General features: G+C 43.1%; 2 protein-coding genes across 7 annotated transcripts in view; both read right to left on the bottom strand.

Moving 5' to 3' along the window:
• tacc2 (transforming, acidic coiled-coil containing protein 2) overlaps window positions 1-20,786 on the bottom strand; it is a 51,002-nt gene extending 30,216 nt beyond the window's left edge. For 2 of the 5 annotated variants that reach the window (XM_087179170.1, XM_023425717.2), the window contains exons 1-5: window positions 20,635-20,785; window positions 11,684-11,931; window positions 10,469-10,576; window positions 2,155-8,481; window positions 556-1,125 (exon numbers count right to left, since the gene is read on the bottom strand). In XM_087179170.1, coding sequence (XP_087035296.1) covers window positions 556-1,125; window positions 2,155-8,481; window positions 10,469-10,576; window positions 11,684-11,931; window positions 20,635-20,745 — 7,364 coding nt within the window. In that variant the 5' untranslated portion in view covers window positions 20,746-20,785. Of the gene's footprint in view, window positions 1-555; window positions 1,126-2,154; window positions 8,482-10,468; window positions 10,577-11,683; window positions 11,932-20,634 lie in introns of all 5 variants that reach the window. The other 3 variants (XM_087179171.1, XM_087179169.1, XM_087179172.1) reach the window with 3 other exon arrangements.
• A 1,534-nt stretch (window positions 20,787-22,320) lies between these two features.
• On the bottom strand, window positions 22,321-26,895 carry nsmce4a (NSE4A component of SMC5/6 complex). Of its 2 annotated transcripts, none has more exons than XM_023425725.2 (11): window positions 26,822-26,895; window positions 25,744-25,970; window positions 25,573-25,653; window positions 24,579-24,709; window positions 23,815-23,957; window positions 23,454-23,553; window positions 23,246-23,336; window positions 23,041-23,135; window positions 22,903-22,951; window positions 22,724-22,809; window positions 22,321-22,606 (listed from the first exon to the last, which is right to left on the bottom strand). In XM_023425725.2, exons 2-11 carry the CDS (start codon window positions 25,946-25,948, stop codon window positions 22,547-22,549), a joined length of 1,041 nt encoding a protein of 346 aa, XP_023281493.1. In that variant the 5' UTR covers window positions 25,949-25,970; window positions 26,822-26,895; the 3' UTR covers window positions 22,321-22,546. The 2 variants fall into 2 exon arrangements, with proteins under 2 accessions (XP_023281493.1, XP_023281494.1); XM_023425726.2 differs by lacking the exon at window positions 26,822-26,895 and adding an exon at window positions 26,546-26,807.
• Window positions 26,896-27,164: the final 269 nt, after the last annotated feature.

Below are 27,164 nucleotides of genomic sequence, written 5' to 3' on the forward strand. Positions count from 1 at the left end.
ACCCCCACCCCCCCACTGCCCTGAGATTCCCCCAAATAACTAAGCTGCAATAAAATGTCTCTGATGGATCACCGTAATGGAAATGTTATGATAGGTTTTAGGAAACTATCAGGTCTAAGAGGTCATATACAAATCATTCTGATGTCTGGTTTCCTGTTGGAAAACCAATCGGCCACGAAATTACCGGTCTCCCTGTAAACCTGTTGTTTTTAAGGGTAAAAGGCTATAATCCTTAGATTTTAGTGGATTCAGGATTAAAAAGACATGTTTTTTAATCCAGACTCTGGCTGAGCGCTGAGGGAGAACAGACCCTTGGCAGCAGCCTAATAGGGAAACCTTACTTCATCCACAAAGGTAAAGTAGGCTTTCACTGGAAACTAAAGATATTAAGTCACAACCTTGACCATAAGACAATAACAAATGATCCATCAGAGTGCTGAGTGGAAGCTGGTCTTGTTTGTCTTGCTTGCTGTGGTAATTATTTCACAGATCAAAAAAAAAGAAAACTCATTGCAATTGATTACGTATGAATCCTATGATTTCACAGACACTCACCTGCTGTCCTGTAGCTCCTCAGCAGGATCCTGGACTAATTCTTCAGCTGGCTCTTTAAACGGCTCCTCAGGTGTGGTCTCTGCAGGTTTTTCCGGCAGCTCCTCACTGATCAGCTTCTTCGCTGGTTCTAGGGGCTCGGTTGTCACCTTTGTTGGTTCTGGTTCTTCATGTTTCGGCGCTTCTTGGAGCTCTTCTGTGCTTTTTGCTGCATCTAGGAGCTCAGCTGGCTCCTCTACTATCTCTGGAGAAGTTACCGGCTCCCCTTTGGGTTCTGGGAGTTCTCCTGGAGACTCTTCCTCTTCCTTGGTTGGTTCTGAGAGCTCTTCCTTTGTGCTCTGTGTTGGTTCGGAAAGCTCTACCGCCTGCTGCTTTGGTTCTGGGAGGTCTGCTGACTTCTTTAAAGGTTCAGGAAGATCCACTGGCTTTTTCAGAAGATTTAGAGTTGGGATCTCTGTTGTCTTCTCTGCTGCCTGCTCCACTGGTGGGATCTCCTCCTGTGTCAGAGGAGCAGCTATCTCCTCAGTCGGAGTATGAAACTCTAGCTGAGGAGACTCCAGAGAGGGGAAGGCTCTGGAAAAACAATACAGGAGAAGAGGGGGTTGTTGTTTAGTTTACAGCACATGCACAAGAATGACTGACAAATGACAAATGTTTGTGTTGCTGTGGCTAGGGCAGCTTGTGTCCCCCTACAAGAAGGTGTGATTGTGTGTAGAAGTACTGTAGGTACTGTATGTGTGTGTGTGTGTGTGCGTGTGTGTGTGTGTGTGTGTGTGTGTGTGTGTGTTTGTGTGTTTGTGTGTTTGTGTTGTCGTTGCATTGTGTTGAGCTGTGTGTTTTGTGTAAGAAAAGGCTCATTCTTGCCCTGGAGAGCAGAGACGATGTCACAGCTGATGTCATCCTTTGAATATAAAGGGCTGCATTACTTCCATTAGACTTCAACAGGCACAGTCATGTGACCAGAGCTCGAGTCAATACAAAGTGCAGCTCTGTGTTTACCTCATTCATATTCATTGTCACACAGCTCTCTGTAATATCACTCCTAGCAAGTCTTGAACACGGTGTTACTGGAAAGCTACGTTGAAAATAAGTAGAAATCCATGAATACCAAACAACTGGTAAATAGGCCAAACATTACAGATACACAACCCATTAGAATACTAATGAAAACGATGATATTCATCTACACTATTCATTATTCCTTAGTCGTGGTTCTGGCTGCTGTGGCTGGTGACATGAACCTAGAACAACAACAGAAGATTACACATGAGACTCTCTCAATGTGACTTACTATGAGCAGATAATATGTGACAGCATGCTAACATGCTAATTTGTGAAACACATTAACAAGGAGGGGTGGCGGCCCATGATGACTCCACTGACCTTTTAGTCACGCATATGCAAGGCATTTATTTACCATTAACATAGTTTCATCACAGTGAAGTCTTGTGTCTCATGTGTTTGTGTGTGTGTGTGTGTGTGTGTGTGTGTGTGTGTGTGTGTGTGTGTGTGCGTGCGTGTGCATGTGTGTGCTCCTCTAATCTACAGTTCTTTAGGCATTTTGCTCATATGATAACTTCAAACACATGCTCTTGTGTTTACCTTAAGGTCTCCACTGCCTGCACTTGATCACGCTGCGAATGGGACGCAGCTTCTTTTAGAGCTTTTATCCAGTTTGTATGTGGTTCTGGTTCTGTTAGTCCAGGAGCAGGACTCTCTGTGACGCAGGCAGGAGCTTCATCAAGTGGTTTCCCTTCACACTGGGAAGCAGCAACAATGGGGTTTACCACAATAACATCTAGGGGCTGTGACAACGACGCCTCATCATGTGGCTTCTCTAGCGATGCTGAATCTTCAGGGAACGTAGAGGAAACGACTGCTGGGACTGTGATAACATCAGGAGTTGTTCTATCTGTTACATCACTGTCATTGTCTGTTGCCTTGTACAGAGCAACTGTCGGCTCAGTGCTGCTGTGTGACACAACGCTTTCACTGTCTTTACCACTGAGAGTTTGATTTTCAACCCCCTGCTTTTCTGTTGCTTCACTGTTTATCGCTTTTATCTCACTTTGTCCCTTCCCCTGGCTGCTAGCTTTCTCTTGGTCTAAAGCTGCTTTATCTTCCCTTGTGATCTCCTCTACATCAGAGCCTTTTATGGCTGTATGAACTGCTGGGCCGCTTTGTGTGGCTGAGGTTTTATTGGGGATTTGTAGCTCAAGAGGCTCGCACACTGTATCCAGAATTTCACACTCCTCAGTTTCACTACTGTTGCTTTTCACAGCCATGGCAGCACTGAAATCCTTTTCCACAGTGTCTGCTTGCCCAATGTGATCTGGCAGGGTACTGATTCTTTCTGTATGGATTTTTTCAGCCTGGTTTGCACTTGGAACAACTTCTGTATGAATGTCATGACTATCTGTGCTGACCTTTGATGAAACAGAGATTTGGGAGGGTGAAGTCTCATGCTCCTGTGATGCCGACTCAACAGATGCAGCAGTGTTCGCTGACGTCTCCTGCTGTCCACGTTGGTCTTGACGTGCAGCTGACAGATTGCTTTTTTGCTGACCTTTACCACCTAGATCACTCGCAAACTCAGTGCCTGGCATTAAATCTGCATCTGAACCGTCAAACCCTAACCTGGGGCTTTTATTCTCATCCATCGCCTGTCCAGTCTCACCTACATGAGAGCTAGCTGTTACTATGTCAGTGGAGGCATTTTTCTCAGCAGCCTTTCCACTCTCATTTAAATCAGTGCCACAGTGAAACGGCACATAAACCCCGTCAGCCCCTTTCACAGCTCGTGCTCCCTCTCCCTCTCCTCTCTCCAGACCTATCACTCGTTCACTGCCTCCACTGTCATCACATGTCAACTCATCCCTGCTTGCTGACTGACACAAACTCCCAACGGAGCCGTCTCCTTCCTCTGCTACCCCTTTTACCCCTGGAACCAGTGCTTTGGTCTTTTCTACCCCCTCTAGACAACCACCTGACAGTTCCTCTGTGGGATGTCTGGATCCCAGACGCTGCTGCTGTTGCTGCTGTTGCTCCTGTTGCTGAGCAAAACAGTTTGGATCCGGTGTGGACAGCGATTGGCTGAGAGCTGCACTCAAATCTTGTGCCGTGTTGCTGTCAGAGCTGCGTTCCAATGTTGCTGTCGAAGTTTGGCTCAAACTCTGATTATAAACAGTCTGAGGTTCAGTACCAGACTCAGTGCGTAGCATGTCCTCAGATGACCCGGCAGGTCTGTCGGGAGATAAGGAGGAAGTCTCTGTCTCACTTTTAGATGCAATCTCACTCTTCCTCTCTCCTTCCTCCTTTATATCCCTTGTTGGTGATTCACTCTTTTGTACTTTATGTTTGTGTGGTGGCTGCGATTGGTCTCCAATTTCCCCTACGGCCACTTTATCTGGCCCATTACTCTGTTGTAGTGTTGTGCCTGTCTCTCCTTTCTGCAGCTTGCTGCTGATTGCTGTTTTCTTTTCATTATCCACTGTTGCCTCTCCACCTTGTTCCTTATCCTCTTCAAACTGCATGCAGGTCTCATCTTCTGTTTTGTGTTTCTCTGTCATATTGTCTTTTTTGATTTCATCATAAGCCTCATTGCTAGTCAGGTCAGAACTAACTGGGCAGCTAACATTTATGAGGCCATCCCTAATGGATGCTTCACAAATAACAGGTTTAATGGTAATAGAGTCTGGCTCTGTTTGAGATAGGGAAATTGCATCATCGGATTCATCCTTTGCCAGTGAACCCACCGCAGCAGGAGGCTGAATTGAAGGAGACAGATTTTCCTCTTGTAAAAATGTAATATTTTCATTCTTATTCGCAGATTTCTCGAGCTCAATGACAGACTCTTTAGCATAATTTCTTTCCTCCCGTTTTGGATCGGTCTTGTCTGCTTTAACGCTGACATCAATGTGCTCCAGATCCTGTGCTGAAAACACTTGAGTCATTTCCCTGCTCTTGTTGCCATCCAGCTCTCCGGAGCCTTTGGTGCCATCACTATCAGCACAGCGCTTATCTGTCTGCTCAGGAGGGGAGATATCAGAGTCAGTAATGAACTCCAAGTGACTCAACATTGGTCCAGGAGGCTGCAGTACAAAAGTAGGATTACTGGCAAATTGCTCGATAACAGGAATCGACTGGTCAGAGGCTGTCACTTTTGAAGTCACTGATTCATCCTCTGTCTGATCAGCAGAGTGAATTGTGGACCCAGGCTCTTCACTATCTTTCATGGGATCTGTGATAACTAATCCACAAGGAAGCGTTTGATCTGATTGGGTGGGAGGCTGAAAACCGGGGTCACTAGGCTTTGTCTGAAGAGAGGCTGTACGGGTCAAGTTGACAGTTTCAGGTTTTGAACTGGGGTCAAGGTCAGCAGAGAGCTGCCCAACAGGCAACTCAGTGACATCACTTAAAGGCTCGCAGGTGACATGATCAGCTGGAGGCACAGAGGATGAAGACAGAGGATGTTGGTTACCTTCTTTTTCTTCAGGAACAACACTTATTAAAGGTGACTCCTGAGGCTGGTCACACTTGACCGAGTCTGTAGACTCAGCATGGATCTTATTTAGTTCTTCCTCCTTTGCCAAATATACATTTATGGGAGCCTTCTCTGTTTCTGCCTCTTCTTGCTTTATCACCTGCTCAACCTGTTCAACTGTGGCGCGATCAGCCTCAGAAATGGCACTTCCTGATGTTTGTAAAAGGTCAAAACATTCTTTGTTACCAGTCTCATTCTTCTCTGTGGGACAGGGAAGCTGATTCGTGCAGGCCTCGCTCACCAGCTGCAAATCCACAGCGTTTGTCACCAACTTGTCATTACCTGACTCATCTATGGCAAAGTTCTCCTTGGTGTCCTTAGTCTCCAAACCTCTATCCACCTGGACATCTTTCTGTGGTTTTGGAAAGTCAGCTGGGCTCTGTTTCGCTGGTTCATCCTTGGTAGAAGCTGAATTTGTGAGGATTCCTAGCTTCTTTGAGCCGAGGAAGTCCGGGAAGATGAAGCTGGCCTCAACAACAGGATAATGCAAACTCTCATGTACGATCAGCGGAGGCAAAGAGGCGCAGTCCATGGCCGACACTGACCTGTTCCTGAGATCCACAGAGGAACTGCCCTCTTGTTTCACAGTGTCTGCAAAGTGAACTCTGTTGCTGCCTCCACTGCTGGCACGTACATACACACCCACTCCAGACATAGTAGGGCTACCACTGTTGCTCTGGGCCTTAGCTTGGACTTGGATCTCAGCTGCACTTGCGGCTGTCCTGGCTTCTGTTGTGCTACTTTCAGGCTGGACCTGTTGATTGTTGCTCGCTTGTCGCTCGACTGGGATTTGTTGCGAAGTAGTCAAAGGCTGCGGTTTGATTAAAGACTGCAAGACTTGGCCGTAGTTTCTCTCCGTCTCTGTGATAGATGACTCCTCGCAAGCGTGTACCAGAGACAGTGCCTCCTCTGCAATCAAATTCTGTTTGAGATCAGCCCTTACCCCTCCATTTGTATTGCTGGAGCTCTGCTCAGGGTGAGTGGGGAGAGGTGAAATTGCTGCGCCATGCTGCTCCTGGCAGGGGTGAGAGAGACGGTCCTGTTCAGTGCAGATGCTCTCAGTGATGGTAGCAGTCGGCTCACTCCAGCTCTGTGACTTCAGCTGTGACTCGGCAACATCGGTGGGCGGACACGTCTCAGTCTCAGCTGATGACACCCCGCTAACAGAGCCTTCTGGCTGGCTGAATGAACTGTGTTCTGTAGCCAGCCTTCCTTTCTCTCCCACCTCCTCTCCTCCTCCTCCTCCTCCTCCTCCTCCTCCCTCTCCGGCTCCCTCCAATCCCACAGCACTATGAGCCTGACAATCTGGACCAGTGAGTAGCCCAAGGGGAGAAGTATTGATGTAAGCTTCTAACCGGAGTGGTTCCTTTTCTCTGTCTCCCTCCTCAGCTGGTGAGATCTCAGCGTTTGTACTGTGAACGCTTGTTTCTCTCTGTCCCTTCATTTCAGTCTCAGCCGAGTTGTGTGGCATTTTGCTGCTGCAGCTTTTCTCAGACGCAGCCTGTCCCTCTTTGGCTGAGAATGCAAGTGAGCATTTTCCCTGTGAACAGATTAATGAGAGCTGAGGAGGGCTGTCCAGGAGTCCTTCTCTCCCTCCGTCTGCAGAGCCGAGGCACTTGTCTATTCCTCCCAATCCCTTCTCCCCTGCTGCTTCCTCGCTCTCTTCAGTTTCTACAGTAGCTACTCTCTTCAGTGAATCACACCTCACGCTTTCTCCCTCTCCGTTGCTTTCTATCACTTCTGGCATCGTGGGTGTTGTCAGTGGCAACACAGCAACCACCACTAAAGCCTCTTCAAGGGCACTCTCCACGCAACTCTCTCCCACACAAGTTTGGCTGTTGGTGAGTGGGCTCCGATTCTCCTGTGTGCTTATCTCTGCCTCTGTGGTAACTATAGCCTCCTGTGTTTGTGCATCTGATCTCTGATCACCACAAGCAAGTGGATTGATAACTGCAGTTTGAACATATGTCATGGGTGTATTTTGGTTATTGATGACATCTCCGGTTGCTTGTTGCTTCCGCTCATTCGTGCCACATGGGGCATCTGTATGGTTGTGGTTATCTGACTGATGAGCCCCCTGCGTAGGAGTCTGGCTGGACGCAGGTGAACAGGCAGAGGCAGTAAGATGATCCTGCCCGCTCTGAGAGGATGATAGCGGGGGGCTGGAGCTGGGCTTTCCCGCGGGACTCAGCTGTCGCTTGTAATCGAACCCATTATCAGGCTGTTCCCCACAAATCACAGCATGATTGTCTGCCTGTGACGCTGATTGTACATTTGCCTCTGAGTCTGCGTGAATGCCTGCATCTATGAGTGACTCAGCCTGTAAATCACTTTCAGACTGTACCACTGTCTTCGCTCTCTGTTCAGCCTCTGCCTTCCTCTCCATCTTTTTCTTTTTCCTTTGTTTCTTTTTTTCTTTCCTCTTTGCCTCTTTGTCCTGCCCAGCCTGTCTGTCACTTGCTGAATTCGTCTCTTTGTCTGTTTTTGACTGATTCTCCTCAGTGTGTTTGCCGGTTTCTGCCTGTGCTCCTGACTGCGGCTCTGATAATGCATCTTTATCCTTTAACTGAACATTATTACACCCTGATACTTCATTAACTGAATCACCTTTCTTTTCAGTTTCAGCTATGCAAACATTAATACTGCACTCATCACTATAATTTTCTCTCTTTATGTCTGCCGTCTCTGTTATTGCCTCTCCGCCTTTATCTCTAATAACTGTATTACAATATAGTCTGCCATTTTCCCCAGAGGCTGCCTGAGATTCAACATGTTCCTCTCTTAGACTGTGTTTGTGTTCGGTGAACGCAGCATCTTTTGAGGTTTCTGTAGGTGAAACTGTCTTTGTGGCAGTTTCTAATTCTGTATGCGTGGGTGTTTCCTTCTGTTCATCTGTCTCTGTCCCTGGCTTCTTCTCTGGTAATTCATCCGGACTCTGTGTTGCTTTTATTTCACTCTCTGTTGCTCCGGCACTATTTTCATTTCCCAGTATGTAATTCCTGAAACTAAACACAACTGTATCCTTCTGACTGTTTGCTGCCTCACTCTTTCCGTGTGTACTCTTGTTTCCATGGCCCCCGTTGCTATGTCCTGGCTGGACTACGACTGGAGGCAGTGACAATGACTCACTGGGCTTGTTAACCATCACATCCCCAGTTTTCTTCCCTACATTATGAACCATGTCGTGTCTGTTGCTGTGGTTCTCTGTGGGAGTAAGAATCCCCAATGAGGCCATTTGCTCTTCACATTCCTGGAAGGCCTCTTGGAGCTCCCGGTCTATGACCCCTAGTGGGGTAGGCGTCAGGGGTCGGACACCCGGGTAAGGTGTGGCATCGGGCTGAGGTGAGGGCCGGGCATCTGTGAGAACTGGGTCAGTCTCATGAGGCCTGAGACGAGGGTAGGGTGACAGAGTAAAGGAGTTAGGCCTGGCAGGCAGACAGCTGGTCATTCCACGATGCCGCAGAGCGCTGCTTTGGCAGAGCAGAGGCCCATGCTCCACACACTGCAATCACACAACTGTACTCAGCATGCCTATTCTGAGGGGTGCACCCCCTTACAAGAAATAATACCAGCTGTTTCCAAGCATATGGTTGTTAATGAACATGCAAGCCTGTTCATACACAACAAAACACACGGTTTATTAAGGCATTAATCTACATATTATAGCACCTATGCATCTTTCCAATACATTGCAGTTTCAAGCTTTTATTGCAAACTCCTCAGCAACAAGTCTTGAAATATTATTTCCCCATTTTGATGTGACTGCCTGAATTTATAATTTTACACTCAACCTCATATTTCAGTGTTTTGAATATATTTTTCACCATTATTCATCTTACGTTTATTATCATAAAGGATCTGTGTCTTGTGTTTTTTTTATGTTGCTTGTCTGTTTTTTTTTCCTATGCATCAATGAGGTGCAGCGCTCCTAATTTCATTGTATGCAGAGCTTACAATAACAATAAAGGCTTTCTAATTTAAATTTCTACCAAAAGCTAAACCATAAAAAGTAGTTTGATTAAAATTATTTGATTGATTAATGATGTATCTGAACTATGCTTTGTAGTATGTATGGACATAGTACACGCTATGAAGAGTCTTGACTGATTATGTATACAGTATACAGAATACTGTCTCTTTCATCCTGATCACAGTAATGAATCCTCTTTTGGTTTTAATTCTACAATACAGATTTGATCTAAAGGATAGTGATTATTAAACTGTAACTGTGAATGCTAAATGAACTGCGTTGTTTAAATAATTACAGCCTTATTGTTTTTCCCAATATACAAATGCTGCCTCACAATCAGACATCAAAGCAGTGACATCACCCTGCACGACACTCCCTGAAGTGCACAGTTAGCATCACAATGTTAGAGTGCTTGGAATAAATGCCTTTAACAATCAGGCTAGCTCTTCACGTTTCAGCTGAGTCACTGCTAAGCCATTAGCTTGCAGTACAGGAAACGAAGTGGGGTGATCTTAACCATTAAGTCCCATTAAGTGTATAGATCCATCATCATTATTTAGGTTTATAACCTACACTCTTACTCAAGTCACCAGCTGGTATCTGGAACCCACATCTCCTCATCTGTTTTTCTAATACATGCAGCAACCACTATGACAAAAGTCATGATTCATGTCCAGATGTAAATAAATAAATAATATCTCTTTACAAACATTGCTGCATGTGATTGGCTTATAAAGACCTTACATGACTGCTCCATAAAAGCTCTGTCATTTCCTTTTAAGTACAAACTCCACCTACAACACCTACACCTATCACCTCACCAACCTGCCACTCAAGCCTGTGCAGTGTTTAATTCACTTGGCACTCCCTACTGAAGGGTGGAGCAGTAAATAGATTTAACTGTTTGAAGCTGGCAAGTTTTGTTATGCAGCCAGCTGTTGCCTATCATATCTACCGCAGACAGTGTATGTGTGCAGTGAAAGTTTTTACAAGACTTGTTTTAAATTCATAGTTTTACACAACAAGCAATAATAATTATATGTCTGCACTGAGTCAGGATGTCAGAACAAATTAACCTCAGCACACGCACAAAGCAGAAGACAAGGCAACACTTGCATCAGAACATAGAGCAAATCTGCAGATAATTCACCCAAGCATGAAACCAAACAAAACAAAAAGACCAAGCCAGGTGTGCTCAGACAGACAACACCCAAACTTCTCCAAATTCTTCCCACTCAAGGATAAGTTAGAAACACTCGATCATCCTGTCAGGTTTTTGTTCCACTCCATGCTCCCTGGTTTTAATCTTTATCGAGCAGTCTACTGCTGACCACATGCCCACAGCAGACGCCCTGCTGTTCCCCCAGCCCCCACCATGCTCTGGGCCTGAGTCCGCGTGGTACCTTGTCTCTAGGACCACCAGTGGCCGACCGACTTCCATGTGATGCTGCAGGCCCGCCAGCAGGGGGTTCACCTGCTCACATTTCCTCTCACCTGAGCTAGTCTTAGCTCTGCACACATTCACACACAATGCAACAAATCAATATCAGATTCACTTTCACCCTGACTGAGTAACTGGTACAAATCTGTTCCCTTACAGTCATAAATCAAACAAAATAAATACACAAGACATTATTTTACAGTAATGCAATACTGGTATGAAACGCTATGGATGGATGGTGTGTCTAATTACTACAGTATAATTTTTACATTGGAAAATAACCAACATGATAATATAAACATTAAGAATAATACAGTGCTTAATGTGATCAAATAAAGTTAGACTTCTGAATGCCAGTTGAAACTACAGCTACAATCACACTGTAATTATGCCTCTCACCCAATGCATGCTGGAATAGGCTCCAGTCCCACCATAATCTTCAAAGGGAATATAAATATTCATCTGCCTGACTGACAGATTTCTGACACATTGTAACTCAAAGGCCACAGTCAGTTTCAAATCTTGAGTATTTCTCTATAACATTAATATTTTCTACTAAATTAAATTAAATAAAAGTTAAAGCCCTGTGGATATTATTAAGAGTTTAGTACTCAAAAAAATCAACAACCCCGACAACTGTCATCACATTTTGATCTATATGTCGCTAAACTTATGTAATGTCACTTTTTTCCTGCTGAACCCTGCCCACTTTAAAACAGTCAGAAAATCAAGGACAAACAAATCAAACGTAGATATCCTTCATGAGACTGCGGGCTCGTGTTGAACCTCATTGCTCATAATAGGAAGCTGATTGAGAACATTTGTTTTCAAAGCCAAATTAGTCATGCTACACAGTGACAGCAAATTTATTATGTATCTACCATAGAGAATCCAAGAACACACTGGTTTTTATCTCCCTTGTTTATATATTTTCTCAGGAAGTAGACAAGGAATGCAAACAACTGTAGCTGTTTAGATGATTCACACTTCCTCAGAACTCTAAGAGCCACCAAAAGACAAATAGTAACTCATCTTTCCTCTGTCTGTGATATCGAGTTGGTTTCATCTTGACTTGTCATTACCTGCACAATTGTGAATGCATGCGTATGTGTGTATGTGTGTGTGTGTGTGTGTGTGTGTGTGTGTGTGTGTGTGTGTGTGTAACCTCTAAACTTACCCTAGCGAGGACTCCCAGATGTTGAGCTCACTGCTGAAGTCTAGACTGGGCAGCAGGTCATGGGGAAACTCAAGCTCCTCCTTGTCCTCCTGGTCTCCAGCTGCACCTTTGCTCTCCTCCACTCCCGTGATGACTGGCACGTCTGGGAGAACCGGTTGTGTCGACAGAGTCTGCTGGCTGGTCGAGGTGTCAGCAGTCAGCAGCGCTCTGTCGTCCCTCTGGGTCAAGCTCTCAGCGTGAGCTTCAGCCTGTGGGACAGTGAAACACAGTGAGCTACATGCCGGGAACCTCTGCTGTGCTGTGCATGGTAGAGTGTGTATTAAAAACAAGTGTGGACATGTTGCAGGCAAACACGGGAACACCGACAGATTTAAAGGTCAAAAATCAAACATCATGAAAAAATAACTCCACCCGTGTGTTTAACTATCAAGTCAAGTATTGTTTGTATTATAATGCATAGCTCATATAGACTGGAGTGTGCATCTTCCACTCAAACACCTTATCACTGTCTCTCAACTTGTTTTTCTTATGTTGTTATTGAAATTAAAGGATTACTTCCAGCGTATAGAATTCATGCCAGGCTCACTGCATGAGCCTGATCTCTGCAGCTTTGTTCGCACTCTACCCTTGAGAATCACATAACTACTATTCTGAAGGGAAAAAAAGCAGCTAATTAATTCAACCCTTTGGTGTTTTCCACCTGAAACTTCTGTGATCATGTTTCTTCTCAGGGTGTCAAAACATTTTTACCCAGCGAGTAAAAATAACCATTACAGAAAAACCAGTCCTGCCAGACTGTGACAAGCACAATCAGACTTGTGGTTTAATAATTGTCTAGAGTAGATCATTCTGATGGCATTCTAAGTCTTTTAATTCTTTTCTTTATCTGGATTAAATAAATAACATGGCTCTTTATTTCAGTCGCTTTCATAAACAACCTGAAAAGAACAAACACAAAAGATGATTTCATCTATCTAAAAATCTCATGTTTTTCTTTCTGTTTAACTGTCGAAACAAACCAAAGCATCATCTTGCAGCAACACACAACATTCAATCACGGACCCTCTATGTGATGGAATTTCTTCCACATACCTGTAGATCTGCCTCAGTTTACAGAGGAGGAAAGTTTCCCCTTATTTCACCCTCACTCACCCACTCAGATACAAAACCTAGGTGTGTCAGGTGCAGGGCAAAAACATCTGCACGTGCAAGGACACATGCAGACGTGCAGCCCTTTAACATTCATTACATCTGGAACATGTGTGTATGAGCTGCTTTGCCCTGAGAGAGCCTGCTTTTAGTGAATCGCGGTGTGTGAGCACAGAGGGATATAACACGGCTGTGTTGTCCATCAAGAGTCTGCTGAGATTCAGAATTGAATCTGTTCATTCATTATTTATGAGTCAGTAGTAGACAGCATGGCTGCGCACATACAGAGCTGACTATCATGACCAGTGGATAGTAATATTAACTCAGATATCAAATATATGTATTTATATATATTAATATATTATTTTTATATTTTAAAGTCATTATTCTTATATTAATGCAACAAAAATATTTTAAAGTCAAATTTGCATCACACTGATAAAATGAAAAAAACAATCAAATGTTGTAGCTACTCTTCCCTCATGGTGTAGTCACTACAAATAGTCCCCTCTTGCTCCAGTTTCACCTCAGTGATGTGGTTACAGGGTGCAGTTACTGAGTGCAGATTAACAGGTACAGCTGTGTATGTGTGTGTGTGTGTGTGTATAACAGGGAGGCTCCGAGTCACTGGCTTCACCTGTGTCACCACTACAAAGAGCTTCCTTTGTGTGACACACTCAACACAGATGGAGGTTCCCTCTGATTTCTCACAAACATGAACATTTGCTCTCACGAGCACAAGACTAACAAACAGTTCACATCTTGACTGTGTGCTCGGCCTTCAAGACTGACTTAACAAAAAATGTTGGCCAATGATGTGCAGCTTCCCTCCTCACATCTGTAAAGCTCAAGCCACATGAAGTTATTTTTAAAGGCACTATTTTAGTGCTATTCTTCCTTTCAAAGGAAACCTGCCAACACATTTGGTTGCGGAAAAAAAAAAACATAAAACATTTAAGAACCACAGAGAGAAAGAAACAGAACCCAATAAAAAATAACTTCTGCAGGTAAGAGTGTCACTCTGATGCCTGTGATCTACCTACTGTTTATTTTCTCTATTAATGTTACACAATCAGATAAAAAAAATCCCTCCACACCTCAGCAGTTATGCATGCAGAGATGAACGCAGTTGTATCATACGAAGGCTGTATGTAGACGTGATCTAGGTTTCCTGTTTCCTGCCTGAACTCTCACATTGTCAGAGAGGAAAGAATAAAAATATGATGCAGACAGCAAACAGACTAAATTCTACACTACACAATGAGGAGCAACAACAGTAAGCAAAGCATGGCCCAAGTTCACAGCCAACACTCATTCACCACATTATTGGCCCTTTAAAAGGTCATTAGCAGGGTCATTGTAAAAACCATGTGGAGGTGGAAAAGCTCAGGCTTCTTCTCAGTTATTCTGACCCTCACACAGAAAGCAATGTCTGTTATTAATTAACCCGCGAGAACAAAACAGAAAGCAAACTGAGGTTGCCTGGAAACTGTCAGTGAGTAATACTTACTGTTAATTGAATGTGTCAGTATCACTGTGCTAAAAAAGCTCTAATGCTTTACACATGACCGTTGTAAACAGAGAGAGGACGGTGCTAAGCAGGAGCAGGCCCTCACATACACACAAACATTAAACACTCTCTCTACCCTGTGTAAAATAATACACATCTATACCCTACAAGTTCCGTCCCACCATCTCTGTGCTGCACTTACCCGGCAGTGTGCTCCACTGTGCTGAAGGTGACTCCACAGTGCACTGCAGCTCCTCTGCTACCCTCCTACCTTGCTCAGTGTACGGGAAGCCTCTGTGTTTTGAAGGGGGCAGACGACGACACAAACATGCTGCAACACATGCTGCTGACGCTCCTCGTCCTCTCCTGTACTGACTCAGCTAAGTTCCTCCTCCTCCTCCTCCTCTTCACAGTCCTGTCCTGTCCTCTGCTGCTGCCGCTCCCCTGTTAAATTTCCATGAACCTCCTGTTTTTTGCAGTGTGTGTGTGTGTGTGTGTGTGTATGTGTGTGTGTGTAGAGTCTAGAAAGACTACACTACCACGCACTAACAAACACAGTGTGCTGCTGAGTCTGACTGACTTGACTGGGCTGGCCACAGGGAAGTGCTGACAATTCTCCTCCCCCTCTCCTGTAAACTCTTTCCACTCAGCTCTCTCCCTATTCCCTCCTCCTCCTTCTCTATCTCCCTTCCCTCTTTTCTTTCTTCAGCCCTTCCCTATCCACCTCTGCTCCAGCCTCCTCCCCCCTTCCCTTGCTGCTGTGCCTTCTGGCCTGGTTGCACGCACTCACTGACTGACAGTGCCTCTGCAGGTGAATGCTGGGAATTAGGCCAAGGGTCGGACCTGCAGTGACCCCCTCAGAGAGGATCAGATTACACTCCAGGAAGCTTTGGTTACAGGCACACGTGGGCACATGCACACAGAGATACACAACATCCTCCTGCAACATTGAAGTACCTTCCTCATCTGACTCTGACCTCTGTTACTGAGGTGTGACATCATTACTGTCTTCATCAGCAGGGGAGACCGGGGATGGTCATAACATTTTTGACGTTTCTGTTTCTATCTTTGAGCTTTTTTAAGCCAGTGTGTTCAAAATGTAATTTAAACTAGTTAAGTGTGCTATTAAATGGGGTAGGTGTTATCTCTGCAACACAAACAGAAAATGCATGGTTTAGTCTCACCGCACACTCCAGGTTAGCTTTAACATATCCTGGGCTGAAATGTAACATTATAATAAACACTGGTGTGACATGCAACATTATGATTTAGGATTATGACCTAATATTGAAAGCTTTAAATTCATCACTTATTTGACTTTTTAACATAAATAGTGTGTGTATATGTGTGTGAGCCAAGTACGTTAGCTACTGTCAGTCATAGTAGTGATAAGACATTTGAACTTAATAATAAAGCTGAACAAAATGTGCAAATGTGCACCAGCTTCAACAATTGCAGATTTGTGAATGCGTTTGTGTGTGTGTGTGTGTGTGTGTGTGTGTGTGTGTGTGTGTGTATTGTTGTTACAACTAAACAGACTTGCGTAGCCACGACCTAGCTTACTTTACAGCTTACAGCTAAAACATTAGCACTGGCAACTAGCATGAAAGATATCTACATAGACGCACAATAAACATGGTGTAAGTTTGAGGAGTTTAACGACATAGCAGGCAGTGCTGTTACAAAAATAAATATAAAATATAAAGTAAAAAATAAACTGTCTTACCTCAAAATTAGTTTTTTCCTTCTAAAATTGTCTGTCTGCCACAGGGTGCTATACTTCCTCACATGTAGAATAAGGACTAAATTGAGTATCTATAGAGTGAATCAGGTGATTCATAACTTGGTCCTAATTGGAGAAATTGGAGATGTTACGACTGAGCAATGATACAACCATCCCAGCTCTACCCTACACATGGACATGACAGCTCCAACAACCAGCTTTACTCTTAACTGGCTCTAAGTCAAGAAACTCAAGCATAACTGTTCATCTGTGGCTGATTTTCACACGATATTAAACTATCCACTTTATTAGCATTATCTTCTATGGTTTTTTTTTTTGATGATGATGATGATGATGATGTCAAATGGAATAAAAATAAACCACATCTAACTGGTCACCTCTACAGCCAAACAAATGTGTTTCCTGAAGGGATAATGATAAACGTGGAGGTGAAATTTGTCCATTTTGACTGTATAACGCTTTGCCCCTCAGCCACACTGCACAAGTTTAAAGACACATTTTCTGATTCAAAAAACCAACAGCAAGCAGGGAGGAAGTTTTGGTATTTTCATAATTTCTATGAAAAGCTTTCACACTCTCACACATATGCACACACACAGATATTGTACCTGTAAGGAGTCATTTTGATTTTCCTGCGGTGGAAATAGAACAACATTTTCAGGAGCGCCCTCTTCTGGCTGCGATGGGGAGTGACAGAGTTCAACAACAGATCTTTATAGGGTAAATACCTCTTGTACATGAAGTATATACCTGCAGTGGTATGCACTAATGAACTGAAAACAAATCACCATTGTATTTTGAGGCAAAAGCAACAATGTTAAACCTCACACTGCAAACATGTCTTATGAGTTCTAGTGTGCATGGTCTGTGGAGTGTATAGCTCATGAGACATATGTTTATGTTAATCCTATTAAGATAATCCTGAATTCCACTGCTGCAGTCACATGTGGACTGTTTTCTATAGAAGTCTTTTTTTTTTAAAGAAAAAAAAAGATTCTTCAAACAAGTTAATTGCAAAAATCGCTGTACATGCAAACTGGAGGCGTACAGAATGACCATCCAACCATCATAGGAATGATGGATTTTATAAGCTGCAACAAATCAAGTTTAGGAGTATCAGAGTGTGGAGTAGTAAACACAGATCGTGGCACAGTCATGGCATAAACATGTAATGCTGAACTCTGGTCTACACAGATTAACCATAAAAAAGAACAAAGCATGTTATCTGAATGCTTATTAGACAAGCCTCAATTAAGCATAGGAATGTACACAAAGTCTGCAGCTCCCATGTGTTTTACTGAAGCCAGCAGTTTGTAATCATGCGAGTAAGTGTTAGTTTTGTTAGTCGTCCGTGCATGAAAGAGTTCAAGGGATGTAGAGCATAGCAACACAAGGGGGGCCGCAAGTAGCAGTCCCAGCAATCCAGTGCCAGCAAGCTTGGCCTTACCAACGCGTCAGTCGTGCTGTTCTCGTTCCCCATGGCTCAGACACCTGCAGGGCCACAACTGCCCAAAGCAACAGGCCCTCACATCAGCTGGCTGAAAGACACCAGCACAGAAGGACCATCAGCATTCAGCCATCCCCGGGTTTAACAAAAGAGAGACAGAGAGAGAGAGAGGGGCAGAGTGAATAGGGGAGCCGTGGTCCCTCAGTAGTCACAGACTCATGCTCCACAGGATTACAGGTCTTTGGTATGAGGTTGAACTAGCAGGGAGAGAGAATGGTAAGTGTGCGTGTTGTTGTGGAGATTAGGGACCTGTGAGGCAAGACCCCCTCCTCCCCCCCAAGACCAAAGTGCAGGCTGTACCTCTGCTGATTGGGGATTAAAAGCAGGAAAAACAGCATCTTCAGAATAACTAATATGTGATTATAAAAGTGGATTCTGCAGTTTACTTTAATGATACATTAAATAAATTCAACTCCTGCTGAAATACATACATAACCATGACCACCCCTGACCCTCCCTCTGATCTGAATGGCCTAGAATAAGAAGATCTACACCTGCAGTCTGACACTTTGTGCTTGTGCATGTGATGTGACTGCAGCATACTGACACAGTGACTGAGGCTGGGTAATCCCGTAACATAATCCTCGTGGGGTAAATGACAGATTGTGGTATCTTTTGGCTTCCAGCAGTGTTCAGTCTGTTATTGAACACGAGGAAGGGTCAGGGGAAAATAAAATTAATCCAATTTGTCATCTCTATATATATTTTAGAAAGATGTTGAAGAACAGCACAGCAGCTTTTATGACCCTACCACTAACAGCCTGCTTTCTAACTCTCATATGAACAATTCTTTCTTGAATGCAGTGCAGCTGAGCAGTAAACATACAGCGCCATAGAGAGGCTGTGTGTGCATTCCTCATATGACTGTAGGGACTGTGTTTAGTCAGAAAGCACTGACCTGAATATGTGAGACTTTATAAATAGAGATCTAGCTGGTCCACTGCTGTTAGACTTTATTCCAGTGTTGTGCACAATTTGTCATTCAAACTTCATTTCAAATGTAGAGGCTGTATATTCCATTTATGAACCACTAATTATTTATTTATTTATTTATTTTTGACTCTTGAATTATCTTTAGATTGTGAGGATTTTCAACGGTCGGGTCATTAGAAAACAAATATCTGTTTTTCCTCTTATATTCTGTAGTGTGTCGGCTCATCTCCCGTGCCTGCCTGCTTGCTATTTGTGTGAATGGGGTGTAATTTCAGCCTGCACACTGTGGACGAGTGTGCACTTTAACGCACTGGGGCAAATCATATGATTAGACTGTTGCCAGGTCTCTTCTCACCTCATCATCAGCCCGTCCATCACTCAACATGATCCATCTTTTAAGCCCTTGGGGTTTGGATGAGCACTGTGTGTCTTTGCTTGGACACCTACAGGATGAGGTTACTGTTTCCTGCCCGGGATCTGACCCCTGCACTGGCATGAGAACCCAGCAGGAACACAACCTCCAAACTAAAACGAATGCTGCATTTTTAATGTAAATTTTAATAGCATTAATATAGTTATAATATAGATTATATAATTCAGCAGGGTAAGAGAGCAAGGAAAGCAGGTGAACATACTGTGCAGTGGATGAATCCCCCTGGCCGAGGTAACCATAGTAAATACATTGAAATCGTCACACTACATTGAAACAAAATGTTAACAAAAGCGAAACACAGTCAGACAAATTTCAATACAAGCTTTAACAGTCACCACAATTTAACCTTTTACCCTCCATTTTCATAAATTGACTCTCCTCCATCTGAAGGGCGACTACAAACCAAACAAACAATCCAAAATCTGTGCTGCAGCTCATGAACTACTCACCACTGCAAACAAGAGACTTTTCCACACACAGTGTCTGCCTCAAGCTTTTGACAAACCCCCTCCAATCTGTTTACTGTCGGACCCAAGGCCAATGTTTGTTTCTGTCCTCTCTTTTCTGAGGAGCCCCGGTCTCTCTGTAGCTATTTTTGCGTTACACGTTGGGTGGGAGGAGAGGACGGCGGGTGGACACCGGACAGGAACAGAAGTGGGGGACAGGACCGAGGGGAGGGGTGGAGACTGAACTGGAGCTGGGGAAGCCATGTCTGTTTCAGGGTGGTACCGTAGTGTGTGTGTGTGTGTGTGTGTGTGTGTGTGTGTGTTTGGGGGGGTGGGGGGGGTGTTTCACCTGCTCTGACAGGCCCGCCAATCAGCTGGAGGGGGCAGTAGTTCTAAGGCAACACTGTAAACAAACAGGCACGCTGCATGGACAGGAGGACCAGGTGTCAGGCCTCTTAGCTCCTGGAAAAGGCTGCACACTCTGTTCTAATATTCATCCCACCTGTAGCTTTTTCTTTACATCTCTCAAGACCTTTCACATGCATTCATCATCTCATCTTCATCATGGGGGAAGTCTCCCTCCTCCCTTTTTCTCTGTAGATTTGGCAGAAACACACTCGCACTCTCAGCACACACTTGCTGTAACAATAGAATAACAAAGCAGCCACACAAACAGGAACACAATCTGCAGATTTAAGATGTATTTTGGATCCTCTGTTATCTGCCATCATCACAGGCCACCTTCAGCTGAGTGCCGAGTCTGAGGAGAGAGCTGGCTTATCATCCCTATAAATAACACTGATCTGATCAGCTCTGTTTCTGACACACATCACAGCACACTCTCAGCAGAAACATCCCTCCTCCTTCCTCAGCTGCCACTCAGGGCTTTTGTCTAAATGAATCTAATACATGTGCATTCTCCATTCTCTTCAGGATTTGTCAACGTGGCTTCCATCTTCCTCCACTGCAATCAGTGTCACCCTCTCACCCCTTTATACTCAGCTCCTCCCTTCCTCACCCCCTGCTTTGCTTCTCCTCAGCTCCTTCTCCCTGCTGACGTCACCCCTCCTCAAACACTGGAGTACACCTTCTCTCTCACTGCGAGCTCTTGACCAGTAAAATCTACTCAGCCTGCTCTATCCTGCACACTCTCCCCCCCTCAGGCAGACAGGCATTGATGCAACGCCGCAGACAGCCTCTGTTCAGCACACTCCCTCTCCTCTGTTTACCTGGCTGTGTGAGATTCCGATGCAGCTCCCCATCTTGTATTCCATGTCCTCCTCTGGTGAAGTGACTCTGGCACTACACGGCTGGCAGAGCACCTTTCTGCAGAACTGCATCGTTATCAGTCAGACTCAGCATCGCCAAAGCAGGCAGATCTCTGCTGGAGCTACAGAGAGAGTGTGTGCACGCCTCTGTGTCTGTGTGAGTGTGTGCCTCAGTGACTAACAAACGCTCTGCACTGCATTGCCTGTGGTGCGCCTGTGACATATATTTTCAAGGCATTGTTATATAAAAATCTTCATTACATAAGAAATCCAACCTAATCAAATGAGAGAGGAAAAAAAGGGAGCTGGGACTCAGACCACTGCACGGCTGAGCAGACTGAAGCAGCGCTGCGGAGGGAAGAAATGCTTGGAGAGAGAGAGAGAGGAAGAGATGGGAGGCAGCAGAGAGGGTGCCTGTGTCTTTAAAAGACCAAGGAGACAGTGAGGATGGAGGATGGTGGTACATCGTCATGATGAGAACACACCAAAATACCAGTGTGTTCATCCAACTACATCTGATCAAAGTTCACTCAGACAAAATAGAGCAGAGGGGAAAATTACAACAATGAAACATGATCATGAAATGAAAATGAAACCATGAATAATTTCAAACTCCCCCCCACCTATTTGTCATTACCATTCATGAGCAGAAAAATGACAAAACTGCTGCCAAACAGAAAGCCCAGACCTGAGCAGAACATGCTGCAGTGCATACAGTAACTAGGGTAAAGACACAGAGAGTTTCGAGAACACAAACACACTCATTGTCAAGTCCAGGCTGCAGCTATTTTATGATCATCTACTCTCAAATCAACCTCATGGTTAAAGTTGTGCCTCGCTGTTGCTGTAAGGCAGGGGTTCCCAATTTTTTATGCCCATGGGCCTGTAAAATGACGCAATCTTTACCCACTGTCATCAGTTACATAAAGCTATACATGTTATGACTAGGTCAACCACAGAGCGATTTTTTCCTCTCCTGCTCTATTTGTATCATTCCTGCAATCTGAAGAGGTAAATTGTCAAGTAATTTCTAAGAAAAAAGGAAATGTTAGAGAAACCTTAAAATGATGATCTTCTGTAGAGTACATTTATTTTACCTGCCTTCCTGTCCCGTTCATCATCTCACTGCTCCTCAGTTATCAGACCATTGCTGTAAGATTTTAGTGTGCAATTAAAAATGATTAATCATGACCAATGTAATAAAGTTTCTAACTGTTCTCTTAAAATCCTATGGTGCTTATCAATGAAGTATAGTACCGATTAGAAAAGTCATTCTGTAAGTCATTTACTCAAGTTAAAAGTAGAAATATTATATATTACAGCACTAACTATCTGTCATGAGTCATGAACTTAATATGCACACAGATGCTGTTTGTTCTATGTCTTTCAGCTGAACCATGCATCACTTTTAAATATTGTATTTAATGCACAAGGTCAAGTTAACCCAGTAGTTTGGGTAACTTCGATTACCTACATATGAAACTATTCCAATGACAGCATTCACTCAGTTTCTACTAACAATTAAAAAACACAATAGGTTAAAGTCAGAATATCAGAAATATAAGCAGTATATCATGTTGAAATTAATCAGTAATATTCAACTCCTGTTATTTATTCATGTTTAAAATAAATTAAAACAGTACCAACTTTCTTTTCTTTGATTTTTATTATTCAAACTTATTAAAAACAGTAGAAAAAAAAATTAAAACAAAATGTGCAATTGAGTAATTATGATCTCAAGGGTGACATACATCAAAAATTCTTTGAAAATTTCTAAGAATTTGTTTTTATTATTTAGAAATGTTAATAAAACAGCGACACACCTAAAAACAATTTTCAGTTTCAGCTAACAGAAAGTGGCGCAGCCCCTCTCTCATTCTGTGTTTGGAGGGTGAATCATTGTGTCTCTGATGTCGAAGGCGTCTATGAGCTCCTGGGAAAGAACAGTTACAAAAATAAAATGACCAAAGAGATAAAACAAAAATATTTATAGCAGATCTTGTATTGTTGCTAGATTAGGATTTCTGTGATCACGCCCAAACTTGCTAACCTTCCATGTCTTTGGGCTGATAGAGATGATGCACTGTTTCCGGGTGCATGATCCTCCAGCCTCCACCTCCCCCTCCTCTACAGGTGCTGAGACACAAACACACACAACAATTTACATGGAGACATTTTCCTTGTTATTCCCCAGCCAGAATAATTCACCTAAATGTTACATCTTCTCACCTATACAAGGCAGTTTCGCATTATCCAAGTACATCCGTGCCAAACCATCCTAAAACACAAAGACAATGTTGTCATACCTGCTCACAGCCACCAGAGGGCAGACAAGCTCAGTTTAAACAAACTGCAGAGGCAGCTCACCCTGATTAGAAAAGACGTGTGGAAAATGTTCTCTACTGTCCGGGAAAACGAGGTGGGGTCGATGACAAACTCGTAATACGATATCGGTGATGTTGCTGAAGTAGAAAACAGAGACACATGAGCAAATAATAATAATAATAATAATAATTATAATAACAACACAATTATGACATGTTCATGTCTGTCAGGTCAGCTTTAAACTCACGATCATCTTGGTAATAACTCTTCAGGTATCCTAGGATCCTTTCCACCTCTTTCTCCGTCGCTTCTTGATGGGACTCTTCCATTTTCTTCAGCTGACAGACAACATGAGCATGATGCAGTATGTAAGTGTATCTTAGATTAGACTTTGCTCACCTTCATAACTGTTTGCTAAGTCACAGTCACATGCATGGTAGTGTAAGTTTAGGTACCTGAGTGGGCATTATCCTCTTGGCTTCCTTGCTGGGTGCTTTCCTTTGTCGTTCAATCCTTTGCTTTGGAGGAGGCGGCTCTGCATGGAACGAGCCCATCCTGATCAAAATAAATCAGAGACAGAAATTACTGCCGAGGGACAGCGAAGCAGGGAAGATGCAATAATTTAGCTAAAAATAATAATAGTAATAATAAAACCTGTTACAGATTAAGAGTTTTTAATTTTAAGTTTTATGTGAACTCACTCTTGAGATTCTTAACTGTGGAATTTGATTAACAAACAATATGCTGTTTTTTCTTGGAGACATCATGACACCAACATCTTAAGTGGCTGTGCCTACAACGTGCTGAGACACTCACATGTAATGGAAGGAGGGTGCCGTCCTGAAGCAGCACTCTGCCCTCCTGGCCACTCTGTGCCAGGCATCCTGGGGCAGGTAGCCGTCAACGCCGTTCTGCTCGTCCTCCCCGTCTTCTAGTCGGTTGAGACCCATGAAGGACAACTGTCCAAGAGAAGCAGAGACATCTTCACATGCTGGCCTGGTGCTTGTATTACAAATGCACTCTAATTTTTTATTACATTGTATAATATGATAAAGACAAATCTGGTTATATAAACAGCCAACAAAAATCTAATTTAAGAGATACAGTAACTATGAAACAAAGCCTATACTCTAAGATATCTTAAATTATTATTCAGGAAATTGACATTAAAGCAATTCTTTTAAGTAATAAGATGGCCCAAGGCCCAAGTTAGAACAAAGAGATACCTTCTAATGATACAGTGCTGATGCCATATTTTTTATTTTGGTGTTTTTAGCTACAATATTATAACATTGTATGACTCTTGTTTATTTAAGAGAATATCTCTGCCTGTTATACTGTTTGCACATTGATGGTCCTTGGTTTAGATAAAAATACAGGATAAGAGTAACAATCACTGTGAAGCTATTATATTAGTTTGGATATTATACACTCTAAGCTGTTATGACTTGGTTGTCTTCATTCCAGTTACAGGACCCCTTCCCCAGTCACTGGGCCACCTCAATAGAGCATGTTTGTGTGCTAATGTGAAACATTTTACGCACATGGACATAATGTGTATACACGATAAATATACTCACAAGATGTTCAGCGAAAGCGGTGGGATCGAAAGCGGTGCCCTCGGCAAACAGTTGGCTCGCTTTCTCCTTTCCCAGGTCTGTGGCCACAACCAGAAGCTGAGCGTCCAGAGCTGCTTCCCTCGCCTGCCGAACTGCAAGGGATCACATTGAAATCAAACTGACTCATGTGATTCATGTATGATTTCTTTACTCTGGATACTACGAATACTAAATTACACTATCGATAAATTAACAATTTAAACTTGCAAATAAAAGTCTCTAATAACCTAACTTGCATATCTTTGGACTGTGGGAGGAAAACCAGAGCACCCAGGGGAAACGGAGGCATGGGGAGAACATGCAAATACCCACTCCTAAGAATACTTATTTCAATGGAGATGTTGGTGTTTAGAATCTGCTCTTCTTAAGAAAATATATCTCTATATATCTCTACCTCTATACTATGAATGAAGAACTCTGCGGTCTGTCTATACTTCTTTACAAACATAATCACAGGACTGCAGCCAATATGCAAAATTTCTGTGGTTGCATCACACATGGTCTACCCATTGAAATGTCCTTTCTGAACTCTGAGCATAAGATCAGTATCTGAAATTGGGACAAATCTTCATTATAGGGTCTATAATCAAGAGCTGTCTATATCTTGTTTTTTATGAATACACACAAGTACTATTGAAGTATATGTTTCCATATATTAAGATGCGCATAAGCTGGATCGATTTGGTTGTGTCAAGAACATATTGTGACATGTTTTCTCTTGCTCTTCTGATGTCCTTCTGTATTTTTTTCTTCATTAATATTTATCTTATGAGGATGATTTGTATCAGCTGATCATTTATCACAGGCAGGTCTGTGATCGTTGTTTAATAAGGATGGCACACCCAAATGTGTTTCAGAAAGGTTAAGGAAGGCCTAGAGCTGAAAGGTGTTTATATTCATATTTGCTGCTCTGCACATTAAAAGTGATATTTATTTTTTTTTGCAATATACATACCATCTTTAAAAAGCTTGTTTGCCTGTTCTAAAACTTCTGTGAGTTTGTTGTTGGAGGGACTCAGCATATCTTCTCTATTCTCTGAAAAACACACAAGAAGCACATACATCAGAGACTTGTCAACAAATCGACAACAATAACAACCTCACCCTGCCTGTCCATCTTACTCACGTTGCACGGAGTTGATCAGGTCTCTGTACTTGCTCCGTATTTCTCTCCTGAGGCCCGGGTCATTGTCATCGTCTTGCAGGTCAGCTGGCCCGAAGGTAGAGTCACCGTCGTCCCCATCACTCTGCTGTTGGTCTCCTTTCCTGCGGCCAGCAGAGCCATTCTGCCGGGGAGCCTCCTCGTCACCGCCGCCTCTGGCTCTTTTCATCTTTCTTCAGTGAGTGGATGAGCTGTGTGTGGTGAGAGGGAAACACGCTGACGCAAAACAGGTCCAATATAAACAAGGTCTGTTTCTGTTTGTCAGTGTTATAGCTAATTAACTACCTCCTCAAAACTGTTCTCCAACATAGAGTATAAATACAAGCTGATACTGAATGAAGCTGTCAAGTTGTTGAACGTTATTTTGCATTTTGAAATATTAGCAGCCCGTTTTGTTTAAAATTTAGCCAAAGACGTTAGAAAAGTCAAGCTAAAAATCCGCTACTCTAGCTCATTTACAGGTCAGGGCAAGCGCAAATTGTTGCTCGTGTCTGATTAAGTGAATGTCGAGTAACGGAGTGCGATAAATATAATGCATTAGACTTACTGGTGTCCTGCTGCATATGTGCTAAATGAGAACTAACCACAGCTAAGAACAGCCACTGCAAAACGGTGTTGCTATTTAGCTAGTGTTAACTGTTCAGCTAATGTTACATCAATTCTCAAACCAACAGCTTTGAGGTTACTGCAAATACATAAGTATGCGGCTAACAAACACTGCAAAGCAGCTAGGCTATCTAAACAGAATAGACAAAATATAACAAACCAGAAAAACCAGAAGCAAACGTCTGCGGGTCCGGCAGCTAACACAGAAACGGAGGTACTGAACAGTTTACCATCTCGTTTCTGTTGCCTGCATCCTTGGTCCGAGCTAAACCTAGCTGCTGTTAGCTAGCAAAATCAGTTGTGTTAGTAACCTAACCGAGCGTTAAGACTTTTTACGAACGTGTCATAGCAAAGGCCACGTTAAAGGAAACTCACAGTACGCTCCGATTGTTGTTCTACTAAGTCTAAGCATTTTCTTCAAGTAACTTTAACGTACCTGCTTCACACACAAACACAAGGCGCCAGGAGGATTTCATTTATGTTGAAGTGTTGAAAACGAAGTTAGTTTTGTATTGGTACGTTCTTTTGGAAGAGAAAGTAAACTGACACTGAAAGTTCCACTGAGCTGTAATAGTAATAATTGTAATAATAACAACAACAGCAATTCTACAACTACTGATAACAACAACAATAATAATAGTAGGAGTAGTTGTTATTGTCATTATTGTTATTATTGTTGTTGTTGTTGTTGTTGTTGTTCATTATTATTATATACTTTAAAAAACAAGTTACTTACGCACACAAACATACATAAAAAAACAAAATGCATACATAAAACG

This window comes from Seriola lalandi, unplaced genomic scaffold (genome assembly GCF_002814215.2).
Source record: "Seriola lalandi dorsalis isolate HSWRI2012SDOR001 ecotype SW California unplaced genomic scaffold, Sedor1 jcf7180002054795, whole genome shotgun sequence".
In the NCBI taxonomy this organism is placed as follows: Eukaryota; Metazoa; Chordata; class Actinopteri; order Carangiformes; family Carangidae; genus Seriola; species Seriola lalandi.

Excerpts from the sequence above, each read along its gene's own strand:
- nsmce4a (XM_023425725.2), bottom strand. The coding sequence starts at position 25,948 with ATGAAAAGAGCCAGAGGCGGCGGTGACGAGGAGGCTCCCCGGCAGAAT. Across the intron at positions 23,554-23,814 it reads GCACCCTCCTTCCATTACAT|GATGGGCTCGTTCCATGCAG; the intron begins GTGAGTGTCTCA and ends TATTTTGATCAG. Across the intron at positions 22,952-23,040 it reads ACACGTCTTTTCTAATCAGG|GATGGTTTGGCACGGATGTA; the intron begins GTGAGCTGCCTC and ends TTTGTGTTTTAG.